This window comes from Gekko japonicus, unplaced genomic scaffold (assembly GCF_001447785.1).
Source record: "Gekko japonicus isolate JY-2015 unplaced genomic scaffold, Gekko_japonicus_V1.1 scaffold372, whole genome shotgun sequence".
Classification (NCBI taxonomy): domain Eukaryota; kingdom Metazoa; phylum Chordata; class Lepidosauria; order Squamata; family Gekkonidae; genus Gekko; species Gekko japonicus.
In genome coordinates, this window is record NW_015175367.1 from 976,973 (window position 1) to 992,148 (window position 15,176).

Sequence of the window (15,176 nt, forward strand, 5' to 3'; positions counted from 1 at the left end):
GCCGATTCATAGTGGTCATGGTTCTGTTTAGCTCAGGATTCATTGCTCTGTCTGGCAGCAACAAACCGAGCCTTCTGCTTCAGGGAAAGGCTACTCAGAGTAGGGGAAAACACCACCGTTCGTGGAACATATCTGTGTTCCACTCAGGGCTCTTTTTGTAGAAAAAGCCCAGCAGGAACTCATTAGCATAACAGGCCACACCCAATAGCAGAAACTCATTAGCATATTAGGCCACCCCCCCATGCATTCCCTTGGTTTGCCTGGGCAAGCCCCCCCCCTTTGAAGGGAAAGGAAGGCATTTAAACACCTCCCCGATCCTTCCAGGGTCCCCTCTGGCCCATCCACCTCGGAGTTGCCGGGGGGTGGTGGTCGCTCACCAGGCCTTCCCTCTGTAGCCACGCACGCAGAGGTTTTGGCTGTAGTGGGCATGGACAACTCTGAAGCCAGCCAGAACACCGTTCCTGTGCATTACTGCCTAAAAATAGCCCTGGTTCTACTAATCCTACATCAAGTATCAACTCCATACACCAAGTATCAACCACTCCCACTTGGTTACCTTTCATTTCTAAACTAAAGGAAATCTTGGTGGCAATGATGATCATTCTGGGCATCATCTTATTTTGAACAGCACTTCTTGTTTTGCTTTTTAACAAGCAATGTGAAATAAAACAATTGACACTCCAGCCATTACTGTTTGCACTGGTATGTCTTGGTATGGAATGAGTATAGAACTGAATAAGTTTGCTCAGTTGGGGTGGGGTTTTTTGCCTTGAATTGCAACATATTTGTGTTTCATAAAATATAAGGAAACACTCAAATAAATGTTCCCAACTTTCTAACAGTGCCACTTTACATTTTATGTTTACAGTGCTGAGTGGGGGTCCACTCATTGGAAACTATAGGCTGCGGCAGATTCATTTCCACTGGGGGCCCAGTGATGACATTGGCTCTGAGCATGCAGTGGACGGAACAAAATTCGCAGCAGAGGTAAAGCATTGCACTGAACTGTATAGAAGTAGTTATGATTCATTTTGCTTTCCTGAACCCACTATTGGACAGTCCCATTTAAAAACTATCAAAGGGATGTCAGCACCAAGTTATTTTTCATTTGCAATATAAATCTCATTTTGACTCACTAGCATTGCAAAGTGTGTCAATCTGATTACTTAATCCTAGAATTTGACTATTTCTGGAAAATTAGGTATGTAGATTATGTGGCATTCTCAGCTATGTTACCATTTTGACTTTTTATTTTTGTGAATTGCACCATTAAGCATCTCGCAATTACACTGTCCATTGAGGGCTACATCATGCAACAGATATCTTTGCCACATGTCATGTAATGTTCACTGTAATGTTTGAAGGAAGACATATGACCAAAAACGCATGGGAAGCCACACTTGGCTGTGATTTCCTGGTATAAATGGCCATGCATGTCTGGATAGCCATCTTCCTTCTGTGTTCCAGTATTCAGTTCATGGACATGTAGGAAACAGAGGAAATTTCTTCCATTCAGTGTGTAGTTACCCTGAACTGGACAGTTATTTTGTATTTTTAGTTCAGTGCTGAATGCCACATGAAATACCAGGTTTAATATTTAAGAATGTATTTTGTTCTAAAGCAGTATCGTATGTGGGGGAAATGTAACAAGTATTCTTATGAAGAACTTAGGCTGTAAGACTATATGGGCATGATCCAGTCCACTGTGAAAATAGCATGTAGGGGCTCCATAGAGATTGTTTTCCTCCTTTTCTCCTAACCACCTGTAGAAATTAACATGCATGCATGCTGGCAGTGCAAGCGCCTGTTAGCGGGAAGGGGAGAACTGTGTAAGACTTCTGTATCCATATCTCAATGGAGATGTGGGAGTTACACACAGACATTCCACTCGTTGTAATGATCCTTTAACCTACCTGCTGCATATAGGTGAATGAAAGGAAGAAAACAAGGACCAGATGATCCTATGAGAATCTTCAGGGTGTAGGCATTGCACCTGCAGTGGACTAGATCTTGCTCTTTATATAATTGTACAGTTCATGTGCTACAGGTGGAGAGAGCCCCCCCCAATAAAAACGCCCTGCAGGGGGGAAAGCAATTTATTTTGGATGTATATTGATCTATTTGTAGAGATGTGTGCCAAGACCCAGACTGCATGCTGATCTGAGCTGTGTGTTGGCTGCTCTGTGTGTGCCCAAATAGGCCTTTTTTTCATTAAAATGAAAGAGGAAGCACTTACCAACAGGGAAGCTTCAGGCGTGTATTCAAGCTTCCATAGCCTAAGAATTCTCTAGACTGGGATTTTTGTTGGTATTCTTACTCTTTTTGACATTTTTTTTCCAATATTGTTTCTATATTGAAAGAGAATGTCAAAATTCTAATGCCGTTTGCAAACCCCACAATTTAAAATTTCAGATGCCACTATAGCAGGGGTGGCCAAATTGCAGCTTGGGAGCCTCGTGCGGCTCTTTCACACCGTTCAATTTAATGTTAATAAAAAGCAAATTTGCATACTTTTCAATAAAAACGTATGTGTAATATTTGTTCATGTCTTGCGGCTCTCAAACATCTGACATTTATTCTTTGTGGCTGTTACGTTAAGCAAGTTTGGCCAACCCTGCACTAGAGCATGTTGATTTCCACCCTTACAAATGTAAGTGGCTTTCAGTTAACTGATATGATGAAACATGATGATATTATCATGTGGAAAAAAGTGATTTTGAAATGGTTGATTGCAACTTGAATGCAAGCACTGAAGACTGACAGAAAAGTACTTTCCTTAGTAAAACGGAGAAAAGTGGGGGGGGGGAATGACTAAAACCAATGGGGGAAAATTAGTTTGGGGGCAAATGACATTTGCAGTGTTTAAAGACTTATGTTTTCCACAGGAACCAGGTGAGATGGAATAAAACGAATTAATAAGAGGTGCTTAGAAAGCAGTGTTTTCCAAACATATTTTTTAGCTGGAAAGTATAAGGTACATCTAAGAAACCAAATGGAAGGAGAAAATGTCAAGGAATTTCTAGTCAGTTTAAAAAGGTTTCCCACTGCTGGTTATAAACATCTTCAAGGACCCACTAGAAACCATTCTGATTTTGGAAAAAGGATCCTAAGCATTGAGGGAACGTGAGGCTCACCACAGCGTATATAGAGGGAGAACCTTCCGAAGGATCAGTGGATAGGTAGAAGTTTTTAGTTCTTAGTTCCATGAAGAAAAAGGCTCTTTGACTCAACAATGCACCTCTGCCAAATTGGCACATGCAAGAAGAAAGAGCTACTCTGCTGTCAAAGAAAACAACGTGGTTCCCCTGGCAGATGATCTCAACAGACCATTGGATCCAAGGTCCCATTAGGCTGGGACACCTTATCCACTGGACCCAGGTCTCTCCAACAGGCTGTGGTACAGGAGTGCCGATGATGATGATGCACAAAAGAAACAGGCCTTAAAAGATTTCTCCAACAAGCTGTGGTGCCGAAGTGGTGGTAAGACAAGATACATACATCCTTTAAAAGAGAAGCCACAAGCCATTGGGAATGGGCCTGCCCCACAATGTTTCAGAGCTCTGTCATTTAGCAGAATGACAGAGAGGAGGAAGTGTGGCTTATTTTATTCGTGTCCTTTCTTGTTTGTTGTTTTCCATTAATCTGCAATAAAAGCCATTCCTACCAAAAGCATTGGTTTCCTCTTTGCAATATTAATAAAAAATTTAAAAGTCAGTTTGAGTGTGGACATCTTAAGTATTAGAATGCAGAGTGGTTTAGTGAACTGAGCAGTCAGAACTCATAATAATATTTTACCCTAACATAGCAGCCTTCCTGCAAGGACATAAGCCCTCAATCCAGCGTGTATATCTGAGGATTCCTATCAAGGGGGAAAAGGGGGTGGGCCATGACCTAGTGGGAGGGATAAGCATTATGCCAGATACCATTTCAACATGGCCAGTACTAGGACTGTCTAGAATGGATCTTCAGAACTTTGGACCAACGTGCATGGCGCTTCCAAAGGACTTCATACGTCAAGATGGCTTTGAGCTGCATGTAAACAGAAGTTAAACTGGCCCCAAATACGCCTCATTATGTGTTACAGAGGGCTGTTTATCTTCAGTACAGTGATGATTGATAGTCCTTGTGATCTTTCTTTTCAGCTTCATGTGGTCCATTGGAATGCAGAAAAATACTCCACTTTTGTTGAGGCTGCTCGCCAGCCAGATGGATTAGCAGTCATGGCTGTTTTCTTAAAGGTAAGAACGATTGTTCCTTCAGTTTCTGAAAATTTACAGCAAATGTAGGAAGCTCTGAGTGCGTAACTGCATGATATGCAGAACATGTGTTGGGTTACAGGTGCTAGATCAGTCTTGCAGTTAGACATATACCAGAGGGATTCACTTTAAAAAGTGCTTGTTCACTCAGCACTGAGGGAGTGCTGCAACGGAGGAGAAGGAACTTCTGGTTTCCCTCTCACCCTGTTTTCACTAGTGGAAAGGATGGTGGGGCTTTTCTCCCATTTCCTCTGGCTCCATGTGCCCTAGGAAGGACATATACAGACAGAGAAAAGGGGAGGAAAGCCTCCTCCACCACTCTTTCAGCTGACAAAAGCAGGGTGGGAGAGAAACCAAAAACTGTTTCCCTCACCCTCACAGCATTGAGCAAATGAGCATTTTTAAAGGTGAATTCCCCCAATGTACATCTGACTGTGAATCCCAGTCATGTACCCATGACCTGATACATGTGAGGCATATTGGGTAGTTATGTCCTACATAGCTATTCTTCATTGGTTCGGTGATAGGGGGGGGGGATTGAAGTGTGTTAAGGGACAGGCTAATTAATATTTAGCAAATATTTCTGTACTTGCTTGTTTAGTTACCGGTAACTGGTAAAATAATCCTCAGTATACCTCCTGATTATTATAGTTCCTGTGGCATATGGAAGAAAATTTCCCCCCTTATTCTTAATGAGGAGAAAACTGGCTAGCACATCTTCCATTTGCCAAGAACATCCTGGGAGGCATTTCCTTGGCACTTCTTTGTGTGCCTTCTGAAGTAAGATCTGCTCAAGGCAGGACTCTCTCAGTGAAAATACCACAATTAGGGAATAATCTTTGCAAGCAGATTCAGCATTTAATGGTATCTTTGTATATTTTTCAGTGACCTTATGGTTTCCTAGATGTACATTTTTTAAACTGTACTATTTTTAGCTTCTGTGCTGCAGTCATTTTAAAGCTGTTGCTTTAAAATTTATCATTAAAATTTATCATTTTATGTGATTATTAAAAACAGTGCATTTTGACAAGAAAGCAGTGAATACGTTTCAAGAATAAATGGAATAAAATTTTAAAATTAAAAGTCACCTTCAGCAAAGCCAGTAATTTAACATCCTTCATCTTTCCAGGTGGGTGAGTGTAACTCACAGCTGAAGAAAATCACAGACCTTTTGGATGTGATTAAAGTTAAGGTAAGGTCATTCTAATCTTCATTAACGTGTGTGTCCAGCATTCTCATTGTGGATTGCTGCCCAGTCCAGGGTGTAGGTTTCCCTGAGGTGCAATTGGAAACCTCACTGACCCTTAAGTGCTTCCTTGTTCATTCCCGTGATGGAAGCAGATGAATGTGCACTTTCCTTGGCATGCTCTACATGCAACAAATAGATGGGGATGTTTGTTTAGGTCAATATTGTTCAGTTCAGTGTTCAGTTCATGGCCATATAGGACTCACATTGGGCACACGTAGAGCTGCTTCTCTGTATGTTATAGTTGAAGTGTCTTACATTCAAATTAGTATCAGTTACAAAATGAATGCAAATAAAAAACAGCAGGTGAAACGCAGCATAGATACAGTGGAGTAAAAGAGCAGGGAATAAAATAAATAACAGGTAAAATGGCAGTAGTAGTTCCACAAGGTATCCCTTTTGGGGACCCCATAATGTCCAGCCCAGGATCCAGAGGACAGGGTTTGGGAAGCCCAGCTGAGTTTTTGAGGGCTGCCGTGCTTCGTTTAAAGATCCTTGGGGAACAAGAAGGGATCACATAAAACAACTTCTGCCCTAAAAGAGTCTTAACAAGGGCTGTTCCCAATCATACCAATACAAAAAGAAACCTGGGCAAATACTGACATTTTCAACTGGCTTCTAAAAGATAGCAGACCAGGTGCTGGCTTTCCACAGCCACTGAAAAAGCCTTGTCTCTGATTACCAGCCACACTGCTTTGGGTCCTCTAGATAAAGGTGTTCAAGGTGCAAGTTCAGTTCCCCCTCCCAAGGTGCTGTGGTCAGCTGTCTCCAAATACTCAGTGTTGTCTTCTCATGACCACACTTACCTTGCATGTCTTGGTTCAACTGAAAATGAATAGGCACCAAAAGGAAAGGATCATTCAGTGCCAGAAAGCCACACTGCTTTGGGTCCTCTAGATAAAGGTGTTCAAGGTGCAAGTTCAGTTCCCCCTCCCAAGGTGCTGTGGTCAGCTGTCTCCAAATACTCAGTGTTGTCTTCTCATGACCACACTTACCTTGCATGTCTTGGTTCAACTGAAAATGAATAGGCGCCAAAAGGAAAGGATCATTCAGCGCCAGAAGGGTGCAGGGGATGATAAATAGCATTATCGCTTCACGAGAGAAACTGTAAGCTAAAGACAGGGTATTTGCTATCTGAATGGTTTTGTTCTCCAGGGGTCCCTTCCCAGTGCAAGTGAAAGCAGTTAATATGCTGGCATTAACAAATAACAAAAAGGATGCAGAAGGCTACCTTTTATCTGCCCCATGGTATTGGAAGAGTAACTTTAAAAAACAACCTGCATAAAAATCTGGCAGGAAGCCTTTCATAATTTTCATTCAAACAGTGGTTAAAAGCAGGAAAAAGGAGTGGATGGCAGTGTCAATAAGAGAGTAAGCAAATTGAGTCTTATCAGTGTATGTCTTCCTTGCTTTAGGGTAAGCAGCGCACATTCACCAACTTTGACCCCTCCTGGTTGCTCCCTCACTCTCTGGACTACTGGACTTACCTTGGCTCTCTGACTGTTCCTCCTCTTCTTGAAAGTGTTATCTGGATCATTCTCAGAGAGCCTATAAACATTTGCTCCGAACAGGTATATTTGACTACTTTTCCCTGCTCAAACAATACTGCAGATCTTTATTTTTGAACAGGACAGTCATTAGAAAGTATGCAATCTGCTATGTTTAGATAATTATTAGGGGAATATAGTCACTACCATCTTTTAAAAAATCCAGCAGTTCAGGAAGTACAGGACAGCATACGAGGCTCACCTACCCATCTTTTCCTCGCAGTAACTCTGAGCTAGGTTAGGTGGCGAGTGTGTGACAGGCCCAAAATCACCCAGCAAACTTGCATGGCAGAGGGATGGGTTTTTTTTTTTAACCTGGAGTTTATTGGGATATTTGGTTAATATAGCAGAGTTTTGCCCAGTCATAGAAGCATGATACTGACTGCAGTAAATAAATATCCAAATTAGTATATTACAAAAAAAGGGTAAACTTACCTTTATTCAAGTAGATCCAGTTCACATTCAGGTTGCAGTTGAAAGGAGAGAGAGAGAAGCCTAATCTAAAGAGTACTTTCCCTGTCACAAATGGCCAGCTTGTCTGGCATCATATGTGTGGGAGTACGAGGGCACCGCACCTACAGGAGAGGCCTGCAGAGACATGTGTCTCCATGGAAGGTAGGGTTGCCAAGTGCGTCTTCGTCGGGAGTGGGGGGCTCCCGGCCGGTGTCTGGTGTGTGCGCGTGCAAAGCGTGCACCGCACACAAATCACCCGGAAGTGACGGGAGGACGCCAGGCCATGCTGGGGGCGGGGCCACGGCCATACAAGGGAAAACCATAGAGTTTTCCCTTGTATGGCTGTGGCCCTGTGCCTGGCGTGCCCACGTCACTTCCTGGTGACGCGCACGCAGGGGTGGGGTTTCCCCCGGGGGCCGGTTCTGCGGTGTCGGAAATCGGGCCTCCAAAGCGGGGGGTTACCCGCCCCCCGCCCCCACTTGGCAGCCCTAGTGGAAGGCTGTGTGCAGAGTGTGAGAGGACAGAGTGATAGACAAGAGGGCTCAGAGAGCAGCTCCCAGGTGAAGACAAAGAGAGGCATCTCATTCAACACCTATGCACACTTAGAGTGATGCAGTGCCCCCCAAAGTCCAGGCATGCTGAGTCCTAACAGATCTCCCAGGTCCTAGTCTGATACTCTAATCCTGGGGTCCCCAACTTTTTTGAGCCTGTGTGCACTTTTGGAATTAAGGCACAGTTGGTGGGTTCAAATTCAAGAGTGTTTTAGAAGGAATTGTTAGGACGAGGTTGAAAGCCCAGGCTCATTTTTACAAATTGTAGTCTGCTTCAGGACATTTATATGTTTGATCCCATCCCAAGACACTACAGGCCTATGCTGTGAATCTGTTCAGTGAGAGTCAGGCCCACCTTTTCTCAGGGTCCAAAGCCAGGTGTCCCCCTTCTCTGCACTTGTCAGTTTTCCTCACAAGAATGAATGATACCTGTTTGTGACCATGTGAGAAATTAAAAGAATGTATTCAGAGATAACCTTGCGGCCTGCACTTGATGGACTAGGCATTAAAAATTAAATCTGTGTGGGCCTCTTCCTGGCTTCTATTTCTTTTTTTTTTATAAGTCCCCGGAGGGAATTTTTTTAATTTTGCAAATACTACAAAAACTACAAAGAAGTATTAGGGAAGGGACTACAACTAAGGATAAAGGAAAGCAAGCCACGCTAAACTAAACCCCCAAGAGGAGGAGATCTTTTCATAGGGCTGCCAATTCCCCCCGGGGGGTGGATTTCCCCCCGCTTTGGAGGCCCGATTTCCGTCCCCGCGGAATCGGGCCCCGGGGGAAAACCCACGCCCGCATGCACGTCACAGGCAAGTGACGTTATGACGCTGGGCATGCTGGGGGCGGGGCCACAGCCCGGCGTCATGACATCACTTGCCTGTGACGTGCATGCGGCGCGCGCGCTCCGGGAGCCACCCCAGAATCCCCCACCGGCGACGTAAGTCGATTTGGCAACCCTATCTTTTCACTGTTAGTAAAAATGTTAGTACAATTAGTTTTAGTATCACAATATACTTGTAGAGTTCTTGCTTATAACAATTCGCTATTTACATGTTATTTTGTTAGTTGTTATGAGAGAAGTCTCTGATCATCTTCTTATTCTTCGCTTCAAAAGGCCATTTTCCAAGTCCTTCTGCTTTTACTTCGGCTTTCTGTCTCTAAAATCGTATACCACTCTGGCTGGTCCTGCATCCTTTTCTGCCACAGAATCCTCTTCCGTTCCCGAGGTAGCAGAGTCACTAGACTTCGTTTCTGGACTCTTTGTCTGTCCCCCTGGCTTCTGTTTCTTGATTGCTCTAAAACATGATAACATGTTGGGAACTGGCTTAGAACTATAGAATCATAGAGTTGGAAGGGACCTCCAGGGTCATCTAGTCCAACCCCCTGAACAATGCAGGAAATTCACAAATACCTCACCCCACCCTCAGTGACCCCTGTCCCATGCCCTGAAGATGACAGAAGACCTCCAGGATCCCCGGCCCTACTGGCCTGGAGAAAAATTGCTTCTATGGATGGATTTTTTTTGTAGTGTGTACCTTTTTTGCTCGTGATTAATAGAATCATAGAAAACAATAGAGGAATTAGTGTTGCTTGTTTAGTCACTGTGCATGTTAGTGTGTTCCCTGTATGTAAAAGCATTATACATTTTCAAAATGTGGTTGAAAAAGAAAACTCTTCTGAACTGGAATGAGGTCTAAAGTGACAGAACTGCCTTTACATCGTGTAATGCGCGAATGAGGTTTTGTCATGTGTGATGCTTTCCCTTATTAGCTTCATGCAAGGCACTCTCTCCAGATGTGCTGTCCTCCCACTGAAGTTAAACAAGATTCTCCCCCACACAGGAGCTCCTTGCACCTATGGCAGTGCAAAGAGCGCTAGACTGGGATGATACCTTGGTGGGAAGGGGGAACTATCGGCAGGACTCCAGGCTGGGTTTTGGCATTAGCTCTGTCTTTCCTTCTGCTGAGTAGTACTTGTTTCCATCCACAGCTGGCAAAATTCCGCAGCATCCTTTGTACTGGTGATGGAGAAGTGGCCTGCCGCATGCTGAAAAATTTTAGACCCCCACAGCCTTTAAGGGGCCGGGAAGTGAGAAGAAACTAAAGGAGGAGCAAAAGCAAAGATGATCCGTAGCAACTGGGGCATTCTTTAGGAAGGCTATCTTATGTTGTTTTGTGTTTTTCTTTGTAAATGATTTTAAAGCTCAAGAAACCTTATCATTTAGGACATGACCCAGCCAATATTATTGTCAGTCCTGTTGATTTTTGCTGGCAGTGATTTAAGCATGTGCTTAATTTTCCCACTGAAACCAACAGGGCTATAAATTCTGGATTGTGCCATAATTTTAAACAGATAAGTAATATTTTAGCTCAGGCGTTTTAATGAATAGGTACTTTTTTGTTGCTGTTGAGCTATGGCAGGCACATATTACTTATTACAAAGAGCAGAGTTTGAATTATACACAATAAAGCTAGATATTATTGTATTGTAATTGATCGAGAGACAGTCATTTGAGCAAAATGGAGTTGTTCAGAGTTACAGCACTTGAGACAGTGTTCTTCTGTTCTGCAGCCTTAATGAGCTTTCCCACCCTGCCTGAGTGCACTGTAACGTTCGGGGATGGTGTGATTGGCTGAAAATCAATTGGAGATGGTTTAGGAGGACAGAGTTAAGTGATCCCTTTCAGTCCCTTTGAACTCCTTGTGAGTCCACGTGGCTTTTCCCAAAGACCTGTGGGAGTTGCAGGTTAAACATTCGGCACAGGTCCCCTGAGGCATCTCCCCTTTGACGCTGAGGAAAAGTAAATAAGCTGTTCCTAAACATCTCCCAGTGTCTATAGCTAAGTATTAGAGTATTTTAAATATGGGTGATATTGTTAAAAGCCCTCGGAGTTTTACCTTTTTGCTTCAGTTGCAGGGGACCTTCATCTGTTGCTTTCATCACCTCGGAATGCTATCGGAACAGTTTGAAAAAAGAGTCTTGAAGGCGCAGCAGCCTCCAGTGGCTGCAACTGTACTCTGCAGGCAGAAATTGGGCAGTGAGCAAGATTTGTTCTCAGATTTTCAGTAACAGAACAGAGGCTCAAAATAGGAGATATGTGGAGGCTTTTGACACAGATCTCCCCTGCATTTCCTCATTCACATGTAGCGGGAAACAAAAATACCTATGTCATGGCACTGTTATGTTAGTTATTCCCCATTCCATGTAAGTGCCAGTCATTGAAGTGGGAGGAGGCTATATTTCAATGATGAATAGTGTTTGGGATTTCTTTTTCAGTTACATGTACCAAGGAGATACAGGGGGTGACATCCACATGTCCACCTGGTTTGTAGGATAGGCCTGACTGGAAATTGGCGAGGTAGAATTATTATGCTCTGCTGAGTACATAGGACGGACACAGGGATATTATGGAGTGATGGAGGCAATGGTTTGGATGAGGCATATTTTCCTTTTTTCTCTCTCACAAATACCCGTTTTTCCCTTTAACATGGAATTTTATCTATTTTTTAAGTTTTGTCTGTGTCAGCGACCAAATGTTTCCTGTAAGCGCTGTGAAGGATTAAGAATTGTTGCCTCAGAAGAGGAAGCAATAAGGTTTAAGTTGAGCTGATGGATGTGTTCATATTAGAAATGCAGGAGTTGGGAGCTGTGTTCTAATTTATTAGCAATAAATTTAAAAAGTTTATTCTGTAATGTTATATTTATGAATTAAAGTCAATAAAAGCAAATGATCTGAATGGTTTTGCTTTGGATGTGTGACCAAAAAAAAGGCTTATGGGTGTGGTTGGAGAATTTCTTTTTTCAGTGGTTTGTTGGCTCTTAAATACATAGTAGATGGAAACAAAGGCCCCTGCCACACGGCAGGGAAAACACCCGGCAAAGCGCAGCTGAAAAGAGCCGCATCAAAAAAGAGACGCGCGGGCGGGATCCCATGGATCCCGTGCAACGCGCGCCATTGCTCCCCAGCACGATCACATGCCGGGGAGGAAGGGAGGATCGGGAGGGGGAGGCTGCTGAACTGCGCGTGCTCACGCATGCGCAGTTCAGCTGGGGGCCGGGGATGAGCCGGCGGCAAGGCGCGCCGCCGATCCCACGGCCAGTGTGATGCGGAGCAAACGGATGAACCACCGAAGGTAGGTGGTTCACTTTTGAAGCGCGTTGCGCTTCCAATCCGGCCCACTCCCGGCCCAAACTGCCTCGTATGAACAGGGCCAAAATTGGCCTTGGCACATGTAACCAAAAACCAATTCCCTTGAAAGTCATTTCTGTTGGCTGAGCTGAACCAATTGCCGAGCAGCTGCAATTTTCAAAAACTTGACATGTCAGCATTGCAGGCAGGTACATAAAACTATTAGAATCTGGCCATTAAAGTGGAAATATTTTATTGGCACACAGTGGAAATTAGAACTATATTCAAGAGTCAAATACTGGCCATAACCCTTCATAGAAAATGTTTATTGTTAATTTTGAAAATACAAATTGTGTGAGTCACCTAAACTAATGCAACAAATATATGAGTATTTTTGTATAGATGTGCTGATTCTCATGCATTATTCTGAACTGATGACAAAGAAACAGATGCAATATGATAAGCAAAATAAACAGATTCTGATAATAATGGTAACTTTCCAGTTGGTAGCTTAATCAGCATGTTCCTTTTAGCCTCTGCTAACCAGTAGATGTCACTGCAAGCAAAGTAATATTCAGCATGCAGGAAATTTTGTAAAACTAATTGTTAACACAATTAGACTAGTTTAAGTCATGAAGAGAGTTGACGATAATGTTTTATTTAAATGAAATCTCAGGAATATAATGGAGTGAGCAGTGCTCCAAATGCCCTGGACAATTAAAATCTGGGGAGACACTTGACTGCTTTGGAGAAGTGATCACAAACCCTTTCATATTTCAGTGCTTCGTAGCTTCATGGCTTGCAAAATTTCAAGTATAAGCAACACCAGATGGACTAGGGGAGATCTTGCAGCAGCCTGCTCCAGCCATGAGATTTCAGCTTACAGAAATATTTCTTATCATTGGGCAAATAGCCTCCATCATGCAAGACTTTAGTGATCATTTGAAGGGGATTTTCTTGCAGTAAAATCCAGTTGTGAAGTGCATTGACAGTGCACTATTCAGTGTGTGTGTGAAAGTGCTCAAGAGCCTGGAGCAATGGTTCTGATGTAGCATGCAAGCAGTTCAAAGTATAATGGTTTTTCAAAGCATATTTAGTTATTTAGATGGAAGCAGTTTGGTGTAATGGTTAAGAGTGCAGACTCTAATCTGGGAGAACTGGGTTTGATTCCCCACTCCTCCACATGCAGCTGCTGGTGTGACCATGGGTCAGGCATAAGTTCTTTCAGAGCTGTTCTCTCAAGGGCAGTTATCGAGAGAGCTCTCTCAGCCCCACCTACTTCACAGGGTGTCTGTTGTGGGGAGGGGAAAGGAAACGGATTGTAAGCTGCTCTGAGACTCCTTCGGGTAGTGAAGGGCAGGATATAAATCCAATCTCTTCTTCTTTTTCTTCAGTAGGAGAAATAGCCAAACAGATCCATGCAAATGTGTTGACAGCCTAAATCCAGCAGACAACCATATCCTTTCATCACATTGGAATGCTTTTGTTGCCAGATATTCCATCAGCAGCACACTACTTCTGCTTCCTCTGCAATATCATCGTTTCTTCTCACAAGGAGTCATCTGACACACACACCCCACCCTCGCCCACACCATTGTTGAACAGTCTGTCCAGTGGACGCATAACCATTTAGTGCATTGGGTGTGGAACAAAATCATTTACAGACAGTATCTTCAAGGTGGCAGCAAAGTCAGTCTTTAAATGTGAGACTGTCCCAATCAAATAAAAAGTAGTGTGTGTGTGACTGAAAGCACCAGAGAGTCACATTGGCAACGGGAATACTGATCTCTCTGCCTGCCTGCTTGCTGTCCCTCCCAGAGGCTTGGCCCTCAGTCCTTTTTCTTTCCACTGGGTTCATTTCCATGATCAGCTTCAGTTACTTCAGGTGACAGGGTGCAAAAGGAAAAGTGCAAAAACAAAAGCTATGTGATATCTTTTACTAGGAAAAGGCCCATTGTGGAAATAAATACAACGGCCTCTAGAAAGAGGTTCTGGGCGGGTGCCCCGGCCTTGGACACTCAGTGTCAATTTGCTGTGGCGACCTCAGCAGGGTATAATGACACTGAGTCCACCATTTTCTCCAGAGGAACTGATCTCTGCTACCTAAAGAACAGTTGTAATTTTGAGTGATCTCCAGTCCTCACCTGGAGATTGGCAATGATGGTTCCCCAGAAGGGAATAGTTGGTTTGGAGGGTGGAGTCTATGGCTTTGTACCTGTCCAAGGTCCCACGCCTCCTGAAACCTCACCCTCTCCTGGCTCCATCCCTCACATCCCCAGGAATTTCCCACCTGGAGTTGGCAACCCTATCTCCTTCCCAGCCAATCATCAACCTACCTTTATTTCCCCCTCAGCTTTCCACCCCCCACACACCTGCAGCCTCTCCCGTGTTTAGAATGTTTAGAATGTTGGAGGCAGGACTCAGGCAAAGCAGCCAGTGGATAGGGAGACCCTCTGAATGACAGATCAGAGAGCGAACTGATTTTGGAGCATGTGGAATGTTCTAGAGAAGTGCCACCACCATTTGGCTTTTATTTATAAGGAAGATTAGGGTCAACTGGGATAACAAACCAGTGTGCAAACTAGTGTGTGCAAATGGTTGGTTGGTATATGTATTACTAATACACACCACCTGTACATCACTGTTGCATTCCCCACCAACACCTTATATGGGATTGAGGCAGAGCCACATTTAAAGATGCCAGTTTCCTGAGATCATAACCTGCCAAGAAACACTTCCATGCACTGAAAAGAGCCCCTGTGGCTTCACTGAAATTTGTATAGGAGACATTTCCAAAGGATTTTGCTCTGTATTTTTGCCAGACTTCCCTCTGTTCTTACTTGCTGCATTTGTTTCAACTGAATTTGTGTGAGAAGAATTTCTATTGCTTATTTCCCCCCATTGTCATGAAAATGGAATGTGGAGGCATCTGCATAACTAATTCGGTATGTTTCTGGGTCGGCAAACCCTTATGCCTCGTAGATGATCAGAAT

At 43.7% G+C, this 15,176-nt stretch overlaps 1 protein-coding gene across 1 annotated transcript in view; it reads left to right on the top strand.

Annotated features, from left to right (window-relative positions):
* CA13 (carbonic anhydrase XIII) overlaps nt 1-11,782 on the top strand; it is an 18,013-nt gene extending 6,231 nt beyond the window's left edge. Inside the window, exons 3-7 of the mRNA XM_015425475.1 lie at nt 869-987; nt 4,143-4,238; nt 5,386-5,448; nt 6,918-7,073; nt 10,044-11,782. Of these exons, the coding sequence (XP_015280961.1) occupies nt 869-987; nt 4,143-4,238; nt 5,386-5,448; nt 6,918-7,073; nt 10,044-10,157 (548 nt within the window). The 3' untranslated portion in view covers nt 10,158-11,782. The remainder of the gene's footprint in view (nt 1-868; nt 988-4,142; nt 4,239-5,385; nt 5,449-6,917; nt 7,074-10,043) is intronic.
* The last annotated feature ends 3,394 nt before the right edge of the window (nt 11,783-15,176 follow it).